The sequence below is a fragment of the Phalacrocorax aristotelis genome, chromosome 1, assembly GCF_949628215.1.
Source record: "Phalacrocorax aristotelis chromosome 1, bGulAri2.1, whole genome shotgun sequence".
In the NCBI taxonomy this organism is placed as follows: Eukaryota; Metazoa; Chordata; class Aves; order Suliformes; family Phalacrocoracidae; genus Phalacrocorax; species Phalacrocorax aristotelis.
In genome coordinates this window covers 46,532,324-46,551,450 of record NC_134276.1, presented here as the reverse complement: position 1 = coordinate 46,551,450, position 19,127 = coordinate 46,532,324, and the positions used below count along the sequence as shown (strand labels likewise).

Below are 19,127 nucleotides of genomic sequence, written 5' to 3'. Positions count from 1 at the left end.
ATAAAAGCCATTACAAACACTACAGCTTTATAGTGACACGGACTGTAAAGTAGCCTTTTCTTCAAAGGGACAGAAAGCAACCATTTCATTGCACGTTAGAAAATCTTAGTCAGTACTCTTAGATTTGATCACAATTTTAAAGCAGTATAAAAAGCAATAGAAAGCAGTGGGCTTCTTGAAAATACCAGGATTATACAACTAATTAATAGTTTGTACATAGTACTTACATCAGGCATTGCAGGCTCTGGGCCTCCTGTGAGATTTGGAAGACAAAAACCAGAAATCTTTAGAACCATACATTCTCACTGCTGCAAGACTTGTGTAAATGTGGGAAGCCTGAGCTTCAGGCTAATTTTTGCTTCCTTAGTAAGCCATGCTTGCATTTTGCCCTACTGAACTTGAGATCAGAATTCATTAAGTGCTTTCAACTACTGTGTGCAATTGTTTAAAAGCTTTACATGCTTACAAGTGCCATCAGCAATTGCTTAAATTAGCAGTGCATCTCCACTGTGTCAGTACGGAAGTTCTTTGCTACACCTCTCCTACTGTTACTATTCTGAAACCCAACTGTTTGGCATGACCGATAACCAGAACGCTGCTCTAGGGTACAGCAGCTACTCACCTACTGCCCTTCATGTGAATTAAGAACAAAAGACATCCGCAGACACCTTCTCTACCACAAAACCATGTATTTTCATTTTCCAACTGTCCCCCTTCCCTGCTCCTGAAAGGACCCTTGAATTTCATGAGCTCATCACCATTTATCACCAACCTTATGCTATTTGAAGCTATCATGCTTGGTCTTAGCTTGTGCCAAGATGATTATGAGAGACACATGTATTCGGCTAACATATTAAAAGTTGAGAAAATGTGGAGGAGCACAGATTTATGTATAATCCTTTCCCAAGCACCATCACTATTTTTGTTTGTTGCTACTGTAATTGTTACTTAGCTGTCCAAATTTCAGTTAAAAAAAAAAAAATGCATAAAAGCAACAAGTTGTAACAATTTTCTGAAGTATGACCACATGAAGTGGAGAAAACGTAAATTTTGGATACAAAAGACATCTAGTGAGTCACAGACTAGTGTCTGATCTGTATATGCAGAGTTTTATCTTCATTATCGGCTTGCAACAGCCACAGGGACAACAGGACAAACAGTCTTGATCTCCTGCAATTGCACCAGGAGATGCTGAAGACAGGCATAGACAGCACCTGTCTTTGCTCCCCTCTTCTCTCACCCCTGTAAGCTTATGCTGGCCTGTACAGGTTTAAAAAGAAGAAACTTTCATAACGTTGTAAAGCTAAAGCGTCAAAAATTTAAAATGAACAAAACTGTACTGAGCATACACTCTAGAAATACGCTCTTCTCCTCCCCCTCAAGCACAAGTGAAATACTTCAATATTGCTATAAAATTTATTTAGAATAAAAACCAAACTTCATAGCCAGCCTTAAAAAAAAACCCACCAAAACCAAACAAAAAAAACCAAAAAAAACAAAGAAAAGCCAAAGAAACAACAAAAAAATAAAACAAAATACCACCATATTGCAGATACAACACAGCAGAATTATTTTAAAAGCGAACAGAACCACACAGATTTATGCTGTGGCACTTCATGTATCACTTCTGGAAAAAAACAGAAGCCATCACCGCTGAAGGCAAAGTTCGGGCTCCACTAAAATCATTGGCAAAATTCACACTGAACTTCCAGTGGGCCAGAATTTCACTCTTTCAGGCTACAGCAAAACAGCAAGGCATACATAGTCTGAAGACAGCATTAGACATACAATATTAGTGCAAGTATGTGAGTTGTGACATGCAAAACACCAAAAAGCAACCTACAAAACCAAAATTGAGTGCTTCATGTTTTGCCTTTAAAAGCTAGCATATTTAATTCAAAATTGATATGGGTGGTCTTGGGATCTTGTGACACCACCACATAGGGGAAAGCCAGCAGCTGCCTTTTCCCACCAATTTAGATGAAAGCACAGAGCTGCAACTCAAGATATACTTAATTCTGGATTTGACTTTTTTTTTTTTAACAGCTCTTTGAGATCTGCGCTAAGGCTCTGCTGGAATATTCAGCATTATTCTTGTTTTGTAGGTAGTAGCAAACCTGAACAGAGAGTGCTATCCTTCTTACTCCTACCCAGTGAAAAAAAAAAGTACGAACAACATTGAAGAGATTTAAACAGCTATAGATATAAGAGAACACACAAAGACCCATTACCACAAAGGTAGACCCATGAATTGTAAGAATAACCTGATGACCCTGGGGAAAGAAGGGAAGTTAATTATGTTGCTTTGTTGTAACTGCAACAAACAGTTCTGAAGAGGTATAGTACCCAGCACCAGACTTGTTAGGAAGAGTGTGCAGGAAGAACAATTTCATGGAAGTACATGAAATGTTAGCTTTTTGGTTTACCTTGTTCAAAAAATTGTGACCGTCTTTTAAAGTTTTTCAAAGAAATAGGTTCAGATGCTATTTGAAAAATACAAAGAATACAAACAAGTCAATAAGGTGCTGTCTTTTCTTCTTTTAATGACTATCACCACTGGATAACAAACATTTGTTAGACCTCAAATCTACAGCAACATCACTTCAGAAAAAATAAAAAGCCCCTGAAACAAAGGAAATCAACTCTTTCATAGTAACAGTTTTTAGTAGGTTATGTCATATACTGATTAGTATTTCATTTTATCACTAACAACGTCCAACTATAACAACAGTGCAAGTGCCAAACTTGGACTCAGATTCTCCCTAATTTGAGCCACCTCGACCGAGATACCAAATTGGATCAAGGATCCTCATGACCATTTAAGGTCATAAGAAAGACATCTCCAGAGCGCAAATGATCTCTTGGGGAAACTCTTTTATAAATTGCCATGCACATTCAAGATAAAACAAAATGCAAAATTCTGATTTAAGGATTACTGTTCCATTAAGAAATATACATACCTGGTTTCTCTCACTGTCATCAAGTAAGGCTATAAGTGGTCATAGCATCGTAAGTAATTATTATTCATACCAGAACCATCAAGATCGTTCTCCGGGAATAAAAGTAAAATAATAAAACAGCCACCACCCCCAAAACTTCACAACTGAAGTAGGGGAACAAAAATCCCTGAATACTCTTTACATTCTTCCTGGGCAGTGAAATAAATTGATACTCTTACTGACTCAGTCTCCACACAATGAAGTGGCTATTACAATAAATTGTGTGCCTTCTCCTTCTCTTTTACCCCTACCACACAGTGAATTTATAACCACTAATGCCGAGATGGGGGGTTGTCAGTGCTTTCTTGCCAGTTCTCCAACTGCCTAGTATGTGTGGAAGCAGACTCCATCCAGTTTGGATGCAACTAGATCTCTGCGATACCTGGCTAGCTTTCAGTTCATTAAGGTCTCGCTTCACCCACCATATAAAGCTTGCAATGACTACAGGTTTAGTGTCTGTGCTTGTTCCAAACCCACACAAACAGTGGATGAAAAGCAATGGTAGTTTACCTCTTTGTTCGCCTGAGCCAAGATCTCCTTGCATTCCATTTATCAACTTTGCTTCTGTATCCTGAAAAAATACAAAATAAAGGGCTTAGGTTCATTACATTTGTGGAAGTTTACCCAATTACATGTCTCCCCTGACAAGAACTGTATATCATTAAACACTTCAGTACACTTTCCACAGAACATACAAAGCAATCTAAAATTTCCTGAGCATACTATATGGTAAAATGACTGCAGGCATTTGAGGGCATCAATAATCAGCTGTGAATTGGTGGCTGAAATAAAACCCATTGGTTCACAAGAACATGCCAGAAGCCGAGATCTTCCTATTTCAGCTCATTCTCAGGCTTGGAGTTATTTGCAAGTAATTTGAAAGCACATATACCTTTATTCTTCAGTGCTGCAACTTTCACTTACGCTAATAAGGGAGGTAGAAGTCTTTTCTGAAGAATAAACACTCTATACATTTTAGGTAAAACATAGTCTGCAAATATTTTAACACTTATCACTGTGCAGTGTCCACTCAAGAATGGACAGTAACAAGTCTTCAAAATATCTTATTTACCTTAGTAAGTGCACAGCTACATCTCCATATTAGCAGTATCCTACCTGCTCCTTAAGCAATACAAGTGAAAGTAAAATTTGCAAGGTCTCTTCTCCATCCTCCCCCTATCAAGGCATTACATTTTTACTTTATTCCTTCCCCCAAATCCCACGATGGTTCAAAGACATACTCACAGACTTTTGAAGGCTGCTGGAGAAATGTCTTTTTGTTGATATGGTGGAAACATTTGAAATGTTTTCTCCAGAAGTTGCATCAATCCATTTATTTTCAGATGTACCTACAATGTTGGTAGCCATACTGGTGAGATTGAGGATTTTGTGCCTTACATGTGGCAGGGAAGGCTGGTCTTTGCCCCAATCTTTTTGGTATGTGGAGGATCAAGAAATTAATGTAGACAGTAATGTCAAAGAACAGAACAAGAGTTAATGAAAACACATTCAAATAACACAAAAAAGCACATAACAGAAGAGGGAGAGACAAATCAGGTGGAATTTGTTAAGACAGGAAAAAGGGCTTTTATGAGCAGACCGCCTTCCCCAAAAATACAAGTGTTAGTCATAAGCCAGGTAAAAGTTTACCAGATGTTTTGCTAATATGGACTACAGGAGCTTGGCATTACAGAGCAATTAGTATTCATTGCAAGCTATTTCATTAGCACTAGTAAGGAACAAGAAAAATCTTCCTACTTTACTCACACAAGGTACAATTTTACTAATAAACTATCCAGAAAGTGTCATTTTCATGTCTGTGCTCGTTATGAAGTACTGAGGGCAAAAAAATGAGAGTCTAAACTAAACTAGCAAAATTGATAAGGCAAAGACAAACGATAATCTTCTCTCAGACTCCATCATTCTCCCCTTCCACTACCTCAAATTTATTAAATGAGTTCTTCTCCACTAACCTCACTCTTCATTTGTGCTGGACTCTGTAGAAGTTGTGATTTGTTCACTGTCTCTTCCTCACTTTGCTATTTCTCTCCCCCACTTGTTGGGAACTTATTCTACCTAGCTTCTCACTAAAAGAATGTTTTGTATTTATACTGTGAAGGAAGTCATTGGTCACACTTCCAACTCTGGAAAAATTCTTTTGGGACTTTGAAAGGGTATCCTGATTAAACCCATGGCAAGTCTAGGGATGCTACAAGGCCTTCAGCATGGGCAGTACCATCCTGGAGAGATTACATCATCCCAAGATTTGGGTCAATGGCCAAAATCATAGCACAGAGGTGTTATACCACCCACAAGCTCATACACCACCTGAAAAACTCCCTGAAGAATGGAACACAACATCCTCCTTCCCTGAAGAAAGGGAGCTGCTGATTGAGGGAGAGAGGTTCTGAAAATTACTATCTTCTAGACATCAGGCCCTCTTCATTTTTGTGGTATGGCAAGAAGGAAGTGTTATATTCCCTTGTGTGTTAGTTGCACCTTTTTTACCTTGCATCCTCTCAGAAACAGGCCAGAGCAAAAGAGAGAGGTCAGTAACTCAATGCTTTGTAGACTTGCTTGTCAAGACATTTCTAATGCATGAGTGGTTAAAAAAGCCAAGTTGTGTTAAAATGCAACAAACATGCTAGCAAACTACTTAGCTTAGATACGTATTACTACTGTAAGAGTAATAAGGACTCTCAGCTGTCAGGTACAGCAGAGACAAGGCTTATTTGCCTTACAGAGCATACTGTATCTGCCCGACGAAACAACTCACCATTCTTTCCATATCGTCTGACATCCATGACCAGGTTTCCAGTTTCTAGTGCTCTGTTGATGGCTTCTTCCCACTGACTATAGTCCATATGTGAAACCTTTGTGCTGTTGATAGCAATGATCTCATCACCTACATGCAGCTGACAAAGTGCTGCAGGACTGCCTGCACAAAATAGAAGAAAAATAAAATTGTGTTTCCATTCACAATTATTTTTTCACCACAGTTGTGACTGGGGTGGTGGGGTGGGGGTTAAAGTAAAAATAATAATAATAAAAAATTCAAAGAAATGTTTATTGGTGGATATCCAGAAAGTCTTTGAAAAAATTGACTACACTGTAACATAAAGTAAGTAAACTCAGTTAATATCAAAGTAGTGTTTCAATTTGAAACTTAGGAAAACAACAAAGAGCATCAGTCTTTTGGACTTGCATGCATTCACGTTCTTGCTAGCCCATTTAATAAACAACCTCTAGGCCCACTCCTGCCTTCAGTAACTCACCTTTATAATTTGCAAGAGCGACAGAAGCATCACTACACTGTCTGTATCCAACAATTAGCTGTAATTCAGCCAATGTTTTGGTAATCCTCTTATTTGAAAACAAACAAACAAACACCCCAAACAAACAAACTAAAACAACCAAAAAAAACCAAAACGACAAACCACAACAGCCTCCACTTTGTTAATTCCAGTAGAAGTTTGCTTTCTCATATTCTTATTTTCTGGGCTCTACTGACGAGTACATTTGCTTTGCTAAAATAGTTTGTTAGCTCTGAATTGACTGGTAATTGGACTCAAGATATTGCTGGTTGCTGTCCCATTGGGCTTCCCTGTATACTACTAATTTTGTCAATTAAGAGCAACTTTTATCACAGCTTGGACTTTGAATTCTACTGATACTCTACAAGACAGGCTGCACTTTATACTCTTTTTCATCTATGACTAAACATTGGCAAGTGATGTCATTTGCCTAAGGACACAGAGAACACAGGCGCAGTTAATAAACTTTTTTCTATTTAATTTAGAAAATGGATGAGCTGGGAAACTCAGACTTGCCTAAGTAAGATTTTATGAATTACACCTGAATGGTTCTTTCATTAACAGTTACTCCCTTAGCAGAATATAAAAGCTAAGTGAAAATGTAGTTAAGGATTGCACAATAAATCCTCACATTAATAAAAGAAAACAAACTTGAATTACACAATGGAAGCATTTTCCAAAGTAAGTAGTGAAATCCACACATAATGCTTAAAATGTACCAAGAACAAGGCTAGATTACATCATCAGAAACAAACGTGGGCAAGCATGACAGAAGAATTTAGACACCACATGCTTCATCCTGACCTCCTTCTGACTCACTAGTAAAACACAGCTAGAAGTCTGGATCATCCAGTAAGGATTCAAAGAGCTTTTAATACGCCTGGCACCCCGAGAAGTTAAGAAATGAAAAATGCTATGTTTCCTGATACTGCACCGAACAGCGATCCATCGTAGTTCACTAAAAAACCAACACTAGCTACTACGTTAGAAGAGCATAACTCCATATTCTATTTTTCCAGTATTCTTCTTGAAACATGGACTGAGAACTCCATTAGCAGTTATCGGTAAAATTTTCAAAACACATCAATTACTTTTAAGCAATGTTCTATAAGAAAAAATAGGGTTTTCATTTGGAGGAAGAAAACATAGGCAATAAAGTGGAGGAAATGTGCATCTCCTTAGAGCCAGGAAGGAGTTAAGGAATTAATAGATTTTCAAATCTGTTAGTGGAAGGTACTACTAAGGATACGATTGAGGATACTACCACTGAAGCTACTATTTTCAACAATATCATATAATATTTGGAATTGTGTCTGGTTTTGATATTTAAGATCTTTTGTACCATATAGTTTTGACTACACAGAGACTGAACTTTATGCTCATGGTAGAGTGAATGCTTTAGGCTCAAGGAAAAATATTGGAGTGGGTAATTTCCCTGTTTTGTGTTGTGACAGAACGAGCCCTGGGAACCAAAAGGTGATGTTCATTTTACTTTGAAAGTTTGATTCGTATAAGACCCACTTCAGAGGCAAGAACGGTACCTCAGTTCTGGTACCATAAGCACATGAGGGAAAAACTGGATTACATTTCAGGTTTTAGGAAAGGAAGGAAACTTAAGATTGCATGGTTCCTCCTATAATATCATTAGAAAAACACATCCAGACCATGTGGACTTGAATGAATAGCAGCAGTCTCTAGATTGCATGTGTAGACCTAACACAGCCAGGACAACTTACACCACTTCATGTTTGGCACGCAACTTTGCCAGATGCTCTTCCTCTACTGCCTCTACAGTCTGTGAATAAAATGGCTTCTCAAGAGTGCAAATTGGGTGCCTATATTGGGCTTCTGCTCTGATTCACCTCCACAGAAGTCTACAGAGACTAGCTGGCAAGTCAGGTACCAAAAGTTGTATGGTGACACCTGCCTTTCTCTGTCTAGTTCCTCCAAGTCTATAGTATTTACTGATAATTTGTTTTATACCTATATATCCTCTCTGCATAGAGGATTTAGTTTACATTAATATAAAACAGGTATTGCTGTTTTTCATACATTTTGCTGAAGGTAGAAGATTTTTCTTTCTTCTACCCCTCAATGAAAACAAAACCAAATTCACTCATTTTCCATGTATATTTAGGTATCTCTAACTATCCCTAGCTGTTGTTATTACAACAGATAAATACTAGCTCAGAGTCATACAAAAAAGTGAAAAAGCAAGTTCTTTGTCCTACAGGCCTGCAAGTATTTGATCGCAGACATGCACTCCTACATCAACATCATCTCCAAAACTTATTGCAAATAGGGTGGGTGAAAGGGAAAGGACTGAAACAATAAAGATTATATGGCATTGGGGAAGCTGGCAGAACAATGTCTAGATTAATGACTTTAAGGCTTTCTGTTTACCTAAGTTTTAGCATAAAGGTTGAAAATTCCTGTAAAAAATGAGCACTGTCTTCTTTTATATGTAGTAAATGGGTCCCACTGAAACAAGTGTTACAAGCTTAACTCTTATTAAGCTTTTTGAGAACACTTGTAAGAAGTTACTTTTGCTTGCAGAGTAGTTTTCTAAACGATTTTTTGAAGAAAAAGCATATGTAGAATACAGAGTCATTTATAAGTAGTAAAAAGATAAATGCAGGTTACCACCTAAAGAAAATCACGTAGCTAGTTAGGATGACAAATACGTTTAGACAATGACAGAAATTCTTCCTGGAAGCTATTTCTGGTCTCACAAGAGAGAATAAGGTGACTGGGAACAGTTGGTATGGATTTGCCAAGTCTAAATCATGCTTGATCAACCTGGCTGTCTTCAATGATAAAATGACTAGATCTGTGGATAAAGGGAGAGTGGTGGATACCATCCACCTTGTCTTTAATAACGCTTTTGACATGATCTTCCACAGTATCCTGGTATCAAAGTTGGGATGGTATTGTCTACAGGGCAGAACAACCAGATGGGTGAAAAACTGGCTGCGCTGTCAGGCTCTATATGTAGCCTGGAGGCTGGTTACAAGTGGAGCTTCCCAGGGATGTATCTTGGGATCTGTCCTCTCTAATATGTTCACGAACAACCAGCAGGAGGTGGTGAAACACACCCTCATCAAATTTGCAGACCATACCAAAAGGGAGAGGGTGGCTGATATGCTGGAGGACAGGGCTGCCATTCAGAGCAGGAGTGTGACATTCAACAAGGGCAAATGCAGATTCCTGCTCCTGGGATGGACTAACCTAGGCCGGGGTCTGACAGGCTGGAGAGCAGGGCTGGGGCACCCTGGCAGTGATGGGGCTATATGAACACTAGCATGACCAGCAGACCAAAGGAAGTGACTATCTCATTCACTCAGCACTTGTTATGCCACATCGGCAATACTGAGTCCAGTTTTGGTGTCCCACTGTAAGAGAGACATCAATAAACTGGGGCAAGTTTTATGGGAGGCCAGTGGGATGGTCAGGGCTGGAGCACTTGCCCTGTGAGGAGAGGCTGAGGGGTATGGGCTTGTTCAGCCTGGAGAAGAAAGGCTGCAGGGGGACCTAACAGCAGTCCCTCCAGTATCTACCGGGAGGTCACTGAGAAGGGAAAGCCCGCGCTTTACTGAAATTCATGGCAGGAGAACACAGCACAGTGGTTATAAACTGAGACAAAGGTTGGTCTGACTGGATATGCAGGGACAGTCTTTTCTGAGAGGATAATTATGCAATGACCAGAGAGGCTGTGCAGTTTCCACCCTTGGAACGTCTCAAACCCACCTGGGTACAGCCCTAGGAAACCTGATCTGAACTCAGTCTTGACGCTTTTTTGAGCAGGGTTTGCTCTAGGTGATCTTCCAAGGTCCCTTTCAACCTGAGTTATGCTATGACCTATCCTTAAAAATAGAAAATGCAGCATTCAGAAGTGCCCAGCTGAAAGCACATCTTACTCTTTCAATAGGCTGTTCATCTTTCATCCTTCTTTACTTTAAAGGAAGCTACAGTTTTTGAATAAGGATACAACATGAGTCAGTTGTTGAAAAAAAAGATGTTAAACACATGCTATAAACAAAAATACCAAGATAGAGTCCATTCTCTATTCAGTTTTTATACTTCGTGCCCTTCCTTGTGAGAATGGTAATAATGCATAACCAAGGTAACAGCCACAAGGCCTTCATCTTCTCCTTGCCTATGGAGCTGGGGATAGGGCCCACGTGCACCTTGGTGAATGACCAGCAGGAACATTCACTACCCTCAGGTTTCTCATTTACAGTTGGCAGCGCAAAGAAACAGTCCTCTGCTTCCAAGCAACAAAATTGAACCAAAAGCCTAGCAGCAGGGAAAGCAAATGGAAAGTTATTCTTCATGCAAAGCAAATGTTAACGGTTACAATCTAATTATGAGAAGTACCCCGCTATAGTGAAGAAAGGTCTAAAAATTGAATTTTAAGTAAATAAAAAAATCAATTAAACAAATCGAGACTGGCCAGTAAGTGCTGTTAAAGAGTATTTTTACCTCTCTGGAAAGCAAAATGAAATGCTAACTAAATTAGAAGTTTCCAGTTATTTCTCCTTTCTCAGAATGATCTTGTGTTAGCTGAAAGAAAGGGCACAATTCAATAATCCTCAAGAATTACTGGCAATAGGAAAACTCACTGTTCAGAAAACAAGCACTATGTGTGATTTGCTTGGGTTTTTGTTGTGTTTGGTTGCATTTTTTCTTTTTTTTTAAGAAAACTGAGCTTGTTCTCTGCAGAAGACTACTGAAGCTTAGAAATAACTATGTATGTTTCATTTCAAGACAAAAATGTTTGCTTTTCCTCAATATTAACACATCTGAAAAAAAACAAACTGCACTGGAAATCAATTTAGACCCTCTCCAGAATCTGCCAATTTAACTGTCTCCAAAATTCAGCATGACTAAGAAAGTATTTTTATTTCTATTTTCCCTAACTCCAAACTAAGTTTCCTCTGCATGTGTTTACAAACCATATAAAGTGAAATCTTTTAAACTTAGCTGAAAGGAACAATCTGAATATTAGAAGTCTGTATGTGCCCCCTACTACTGTTCTGTAAGGGGCTTGGTGAATGTTTGAGTAATCACGTTTATGCCTTTTCGGTGGTTATAGAAATACCCTTGACTAGGAAAATGCATTTTTGGTATTTCTGAATTCAACCCGTTTCAAGAGACGAGGACTCACAGAAATACATTAGCAAACTAAACATAGATTTTTCAGTTCTCTGCCTGATTTTTTAAAGTATTTCCAGCATTCTTAACATCATTGCCTTAATTTAGAAGACTCTGCAAACCAAACGTAAGAACAAAAATTTGTGCAGTTAAATACACATTTACCTTCTTCAACTGTCTGTACAACGGCCCCTGAAGAACTCCAATTTGTTGTAAACCCAAAGTTGCGACTGTGGCCAGGTCTCTGGTTTATACTGATTCTCATTTCACTGTACTGTTCCTGAAAAATAAAACATGACACTACAGTATCTGGTATCACAGGAATCTAAATGAGGGAAAGTTTATCCTCTAAATAAGTGAGGCTGCTCACAATGTGCACTTTAATCATCTATTATTAGCATCATAGACAACGGAAACTGTATTGAAGCCAGTTCACCAACTCGTTTTTTATTCAAACAGGTATGTTTTCAGTTCACATTTATATTTTCTCTACGCATATATTTAGCTGTGCATTTCTCTTATTTTAACTGTTTTGTAACACAATGCTATAAAATACACGTAATTTGAGGAAACTAAACCCCTAAATGGGTCTTCACGGATAGTCTTGTGAATTTGTGGAATGGAAACTGTGGAGCATCAATGAGAAATGTGAAAGAGCTAGATAACAGTAATTAACCTTATTTTTTTCTTGCACACCCTAAAGTCGGCATTACTAGTTTCCTTTAGGCTCAATGCTGCAACTAGGTTTACTTGGGTGAACAATCTTCATTTATATTTTGAGTGAAATACTACTAGCTTACTACAGACTTTGTAATGGAAGCCTTAGATAATAAAACTAATCCCAGAATTAGCTAGAATCCAGATCTTCCATTCTAGCAGACTTTCAAGATGCTTTAAACATCAGAATCCAAACCAAACATTATAATTTTAAACTACAGAAATGTTTGTTTGGGAAAACATTTTGGATCACTCGCTTTCAATCCCATACTATATTATGAACATGTGTCGCATACATTAACATTTTAATGTGAACTCATTAAAAAACAATTAAAATACCCAAATGCATGCTATTCACTTTATTACCATGGAACTGACATTGTTATAAAGGGGAAAAAAAAATTATAGACTTTTTCTGTCAAATACTGGTAAAAGAGACATATTCCAGCAGTGCGTGCATGGAAGAGACCCCCACATGTACTAAATTTGGTGTACTAAATGAACATCTCCATTTTAGTTGCCTGGCAAACCAGTTTTCCCTGAAGGGTGGAATTCATTTTCCCCAAGTTGATATATTTAGAAGTCTAGGTATCTAAGACAATTCCCCAAAGCTCCTACGTTGGTAGGATGCAACAGGCAGCTGCAGGGAGCACTGCACAAGCAGATGTAGTTAGCTAGAGTCTCTGGGCAGGGCGCAGGCAGAGGAGGCTTCAGCAGTACCCAAGCACTGGGTGCAGAGAACAACAACATTGCAAGGCAACATCTTGAGGTTTCGCCTCATGTTACAGAAGCGTTCCTGGCAAGACACTCCCCGTTACAGCCCAGGGTAGAAATTAAGTCCTCTCTTCAAAACACAGCTACTAGCCTGCAAATGCTCCCATACAACCCAAGTCCTCAGGTGAGTAACAATACATTAAAAGTGAATCTGCTACTAGACAGGTTAGCACATTGGGCTAGAGCACATTTAAAGCTTTTGAATTTGAGTGTGTTCCTGGAAGTTGCTGCTGTTATTTTTATTTCCACCATCCCAACCCGGCTCTTCTTCAATCCTATCTCTTGTCAGAGGAGTAACGTGACTTTGTACACTGAACTTCATCATTTGGACAGGTTGTCTCCAGAACAATTAGCACTCCACAAACCTGGAGTTATTGCCCTGATGACTAGTAAACTATATAAATCTCTCAACTCTGGCAATGATTTACAAACATGCCAAATGGAACTTGCATTCCTTCAGTTATAGGTTGTTTGAGGCACAGCACAAGCTTTTTTTTTACTATTAAATTTTTTATTTAAAAACCCACATTACTCATTTGCAGGAAGGACAATTTATAATCTCATGACTAATGACAAGGGAAAAAAAATGTGAACCTCGTACATTTTGTTCTCATTTGGCTTGCTTAGAGTGATACCAAGAACCCGTATCTAATCTATGTTTTCACTGATTAGAACAGCAATTCCTCTGCCTGTTTTTGCTACAACACAGAAAAAAAAAATCACTACTTCTTTCCTCACACAGCAATCACAACTTCAAAAAATTATTATGATTTCATTACAATGGCCAAGGGATAACAGGAGTATTAAACTGAAATGTGTTCCTTTTCTACAAGTGATAGGGAAGAAGAATGGTTCAAAGTGTCTAAATTTATAAAAAGCTGGTGTGAGAAGTGATTTCATAAATCAGCATCAAGGTCTTATGATCTTAACCCAAGCAACTGGGACAATTAACTTTTACAGCAGCATCAGGAATGCGAAGAATTCATCTCTAATCTGTCAAAGGGTATGAACCATGTCATTAGATATTACAGGAAGGTATTGACAATTAAAGCTAGTGCTGGTCATTTTTCATGTTAAACATGTAATTAGTTTATACATATTAAATAAAAAAACCAAAACACTGAAAGAAAGGATGAGCACATACAGAAAGAGATGGCAATTTGCTTTAAAATTCATTAATGAGAACACTAATTAGATTAATTTCAAGTAAATAAGTATTTTTTTAAAATGGGAGGACTCAAGCCACAACATGATAGTATTATACTAATGTTTAAGGCTGGCCTTTGAAAAGCTGATCTTTATTTTCCACCACCAGTTTAAAAGTGCAAATGGATGCTATAGCAGCTCAGATCGTTCATCTAACTGACTGCGCTAATTTGGAGAGTAACAAATACTTTGCAAGCATCAAACAACATTTACAGTAACTATTTTGCACTAGAATGAGAAATAAAATTAAGCACAGAACATAAAGAAAAAATGCAGCAAAAGAACCAAATACTTTCTTTCCAAATTTTCTCCCCTGAATTAAATCAAAGGAAATAGTAGTTCTCTGAGCTGTTTTCTTACTAGCAAAAAATACTTGCTTTAGATGTAATTTTATTCATTTTTTCTTTTACTCTGCTGTAGCATTCAGTTACACTAAGCAATCACATTATTCCCACACTTACCAGGGATTTTGAGTCCTCAGGCTCTGGCAGACTCACATTTTCCGCAGAAGATGCAAGTGAAAGAGAACCAGGTGGGGAGCAATACTCTGGTTTAAGAACACTGCTTCCAACATCTTGGTCTTGGGATTTTACAGGTAGCGCCAAACTAGGAGGAAGTGTTGACTGAACACCTCCTTTTTCCTCCTCCTCCTCCTCCGTACCTCTACTTCTGAATGCAGCGGAGGAGAGAGAATGTGCAGAGTCTGGTTGTGAAAACGAACTGCTAGTGAACAAAGTTTGAGTTCTTTTAGTGTTTTCTACTTCTCCGTTGTATTTCTGGGTATCATCCATCTAGGACAAAAATGACAGTTTTGTAAATATGTGCTTTAAATAAAAAATCCTAATCTTTCAGCAATCTAAATATTTAACAAAAATCCTCTCCCTTTCATGCAAATTCTGGTTACTGTACCCATTACTAATTAACCACTTTAGAGAAGAGCAACCAATTTTTTTTTTCCGGAAGTGCTTGCAGAGTAAACAGTTCAGACTTTTTAAGATAAGTTTGTTAAAATCATCTGCTTAGAATGATTTGCATTCTTACCTGTTTTTAAGTTGAGACAAATAGGGATTTAGGAGGAAGCTATAGTAATTGGGGGGCAAAGGAGAATCAGCTTCTGTGTTTCAGTGCTTTACTGAGCAGGCAAATCTTAGGCTAGCATAAAATTTCTATTTCAACAAAGTCAGCAGAGCAGAGGAAACATCACCTATGTCTTTAACACTTAGTTATGCTAACTTGGCTTCAGACAATTACATCTAATAAGGCAGATTTTTTGATAGGGAACACTAAGTGGATTTCCTCTAAGTAATAAAAAGATTATTCGACCAAATACACTTAATCAGCCTTATTTCTAGGAGTGCCTTCAACTACAGAAACATGAGTAAACATCTAAAGCCACAACAGAATTGCCTGCTCTATTAACAAAATCTTCATCAAACAGCACACAATTTTTTAAAGAACAATGAGTGTTAAAACTCTACTGTTCCCCCAGCTATCCAAGACCCCAGCGTTTACAGACATCGGGAATGAAGTGGAATTTTACCGTGAACGACCGTGGAAGTGACGAGATTGCTTTTGAGTGCACACCAAAAGGTCTTGGTGTAACCACAGATGTTAACCTAGAGGTATCAGCTTTCTGGTAACTTCTCGGGAGAGAAGCTGAAACCTGAGCTGACCCAGTTTGAGCATTCACGGAGTAGCAAGTAGACAAAAGAGCTGAGCTCTGCTCCTCTGCCAGGCTCTTTGGCGGAGAGGGAACTTCAGGAGCGGCCGAGCTCTCTGGCAGGTTCTCCTTGCGCAGTTGTGCGGCACACATACTTTTGCTGTCCTTAATGCTGTAGGAGGTATCTTCTTCCGAACGGTAATCTTTTGCTGCTGACTGCATGGAAGGTTCTTTTTCTTCACTAAACACATCATCATTCAGTGAATACATCCACCTGCGTTCATGTTTTCGCTGCCCGTAGGAGCCTTGATCTCTGTCCTCCCTATGGGGACAGAGCACATTAAAATACTGAAGTGACCTGACAAACAGGCAGGCCTTAAGACTTTCAACTCCTGAGTGTTCAAAGTAGAGCATAAACTGAGAAACACATCTCCAGTAAATGAAAATGAATGGCATAATTAAAAAAAAAAAAATAATCAATATTTTAATATATTTTTAAATCTACCTTCTTCCCCCTCCCCCCCATTTCAATACTTCCAAAACACTCAGGCACACTACTGCCACATTATCAGGTTGCCACCATGACAGAATTCTCTTTGCCAAGAAAATGATACAGCTATTCAAGTTACATATCCTCAGAAATTTACATTTTGTTTCAGGAAAGAATGGGAAGAAGGTAGTCCCATAACGCTGCCTGAACTGATGCCTCTGCTCTATGAAAATGCTATACTGAACTCCAGATAACAAAATAAGATGGTGTCCTAGAAGTTCAGATTTATTTTTTCTGCTATCCATTCCTTTGTCATAAAGGAACAACCATCACAGAGTAATCTTTACCACATAATTATTAAGATTCTGATGATACTGGACATTCAATCGGATTAGCATCTGTATTTCTATTCGAGAAACTAATTTTTGTCCTCACAAATAAGTAAAAGCAAACCACAAACCCAGAAACTCAAAAACACTCCATTTTAAGACTCACTTAAATTTCTTTTATGAATACATCCCATGTGCATATTCCCTTCATTTCAGTCATACAGGCATAAGAAAAACAAACAAACAAAAAAAGACTGTCACCAGTAGAAATGGTACTGTGCTACTCAATTTACACTTCTTACCCTTCAGAGAGAATCTTTTTCTGTAAATTCCCAGAGGGACAACTGGGGATAGAGAGGAAATCAAGTAAGAGTTTACAGCCCTGTGATATACACTAAAATTCTGGCTGTATTTATCCACAGTGGCTAAAAGAATAGCAAATACAGTGACAGAGGAAAGAGAAGTAGTTAAACTGATCCAAGAATAAAAAAGCCAATTATCCAGTTCAACACTATTGTTTTAACCTCTTTAAAGTGGATGCAAATACTGACTTCTCACTACATTTATTTATGGATAGCAGAGTAAAACAACATTTACAGAGCAAAACTGTTTAACATTCTGTGAGAGCAATGTGTTAGCGGATCATATTCCATCCTTCAATTGCCTACACTTCTGCACTGTAATTTGCAACTGAAATTGTTGAGATCTCTGCAGAATCAATGGCAACTTCCCAGTAAAAGCTGCCAAAGAATTCAAGGGAATAAAATCGCTCAGATTTAAGTTCTTCAACATAATACTCCCATTAGGGTCATTACCTCTCCTGCTGCATTTCTTTCAGTGACTTGGTACTCCTTTCAGACACCTCAGAGGCTCTCCTTTCTATTTCTTCTCTCTCTTCCTTTTTCTTTTGCAATTCAGAAGTGAAGCTCTTTCTACGATTCTTCCATTTTGCTAGATCCTGTAAGAATAACATAAACATATACAATCAGATTTTCTCAAGACCTCGTAAATCTACAGAGGCATCACATCACATGCTACCTACTGCTCTGATTTTATTTGCATGTCTGCATCACGGCCACATTTTCATGCACCTTCCCCTGAAATGATAACAGGGGTCTCATATTTCATTTAGTGTTACAGGCTCACTGCCTGTTAAAGTTAACAACTGTAATTACTGGACTACAAGTGGAAAAGTACATGTTTTGTGCCTTCTTCCCCGCCTTAACATTTTCAATTTTATTCTAGAATATTTCACCCAATGACAAATAGTTCAAAACCAATGCAAATGCCACCTGTACTTTTCTGTTGTAGGCTTTGGCGTTTGGGATTTATTTATTTATTTTAAATCACTACTATGTTAGACTGATACATTAGCTTGGGAATAAGCATGCCTTAAATTCTAGATTGAAAACGTATACTTCCATATTTTCTTAATTTCTGGAAAATCACAACATGAACTGGCAATATTTGCCGTGAAATACCAGAGCTGAGTTAAGAGAAGTACTGAATATGAGAGCTGAGATGGCTGAGATGCATTAAACAAACAACTGTGAACTTCTTGCTTTGTGCTCTGTTCTTCATTTCAGCTTCCTGTTGCTAATCACTGTCAAGCAGAGATTTTCATAAAAAAGAAAAGGTCTTCAGATACTGTTATGATGCTTTACAAAGCTACCACATCAGTTTACAAGCAGGATTTAAGAAAGAATCATTAGGGAACAGGAGCCTCAAGAATTTGCACGAGGAAATATTATTTCCGCCCTTCTTGCAAAGGATCAAATACTCAGACATTTCAATCGTTTCACAAAAAAAGTATTCACAAATTTTAGATAAAGCATGAAACTGTGGTCTAACTTTTCTTTATGTCCACAGAAATAAAACCTGAAGGCTTTATTACAACATACACAAGTCTTACCCTGAAGCATTAACCAGGTACTTATGATTATATTTAAAATAATTTCAGTTCTGCATTAAACAGACACCCCCAAAACCACTAGTAATTCCATGAGATGGATTGTTTTAGAAGACAGCCCCAGAAATTGCTGCACACATGCCAAAGCCTATTTTCTAGGGACACTGAAGGTAGGTTGCACCCAGCCCTTCAGCAGGATGCATGAGGAGGGGTGAAAAGGAGTACTTACTTCTTGCCACTTTAGATCTTGTTCTTGTAACTGTTCTTTTATTCTTTGTAGCTCTTCGTAACGGATTTTGCGCAATGACTGCAGCTCCTCTGCGCTGACATCGTTCAAAGATTTACTCCTAGAAAGAAAAAGAGTACTCAGCTTTATCACATCTTAGCCATCATTTATGCAGTGAAACCTGAGAGAGAGAGATATTTATATTAGTACAACCGAGCGCTCTTAAGTGTTATTTCAAAAAGAGCAGGAAACACACGGGCAGCTGAATGAGCAAGACTGGGACGTGCTCTAGTGCCAGCACTCAAGTCAGTAGTTGAATATTTGAGCAAATAAAATCAGTTTAAGGGAA

The 19,127-nt window shown here is 38.2% G+C and overlaps 1 protein-coding gene across 15 annotated transcripts in view; it reads right to left on the bottom strand.

The window, feature by feature from the left end:
• LMO7 (LIM domain 7) overlaps positions 1-19,127 on the bottom strand; it is a 130,755-nt gene that overhangs the window by 17,510 nt on the left and 94,118 nt on the right. For 7 of the 15 annotated variants that reach the window (XM_075088619.1, XM_075088630.1, XM_075088703.1 and 4 more), the window contains 10 exons: positions 18,782-18,899; positions 17,459-17,601; positions 15,705-16,146; positions 14,626-14,955; positions 11,633-11,747; positions 5,776-5,937; positions 4,245-4,429; positions 3,510-3,570; positions 2,427-2,483; positions 228-253 (listed from right to left, as the gene is read on the bottom strand). In XM_075088619.1, the coding sequence (XP_074944720.1) occupies positions 228-253; positions 2,427-2,483; positions 3,510-3,570; positions 4,245-4,429; positions 5,776-5,937; positions 11,633-11,747; positions 14,626-14,955; positions 15,705-16,146; positions 17,459-17,601; positions 18,782-18,899 (1,639 nt within the window). Of the gene's footprint in view, positions 1-227; positions 254-2,231; positions 2,274-2,426; positions 2,484-3,509; positions 3,571-4,244; positions 4,430-5,775; positions 5,938-11,632; positions 11,748-14,625; positions 14,956-15,704; positions 16,147-17,458; positions 17,602-18,781; positions 18,900-19,127 lie in introns of all 15 variants that reach the window. The other 8 variants (XM_075088658.1, XM_075088722.1, XM_075088739.1 and 5 more) reach the window with 6 other exon arrangements.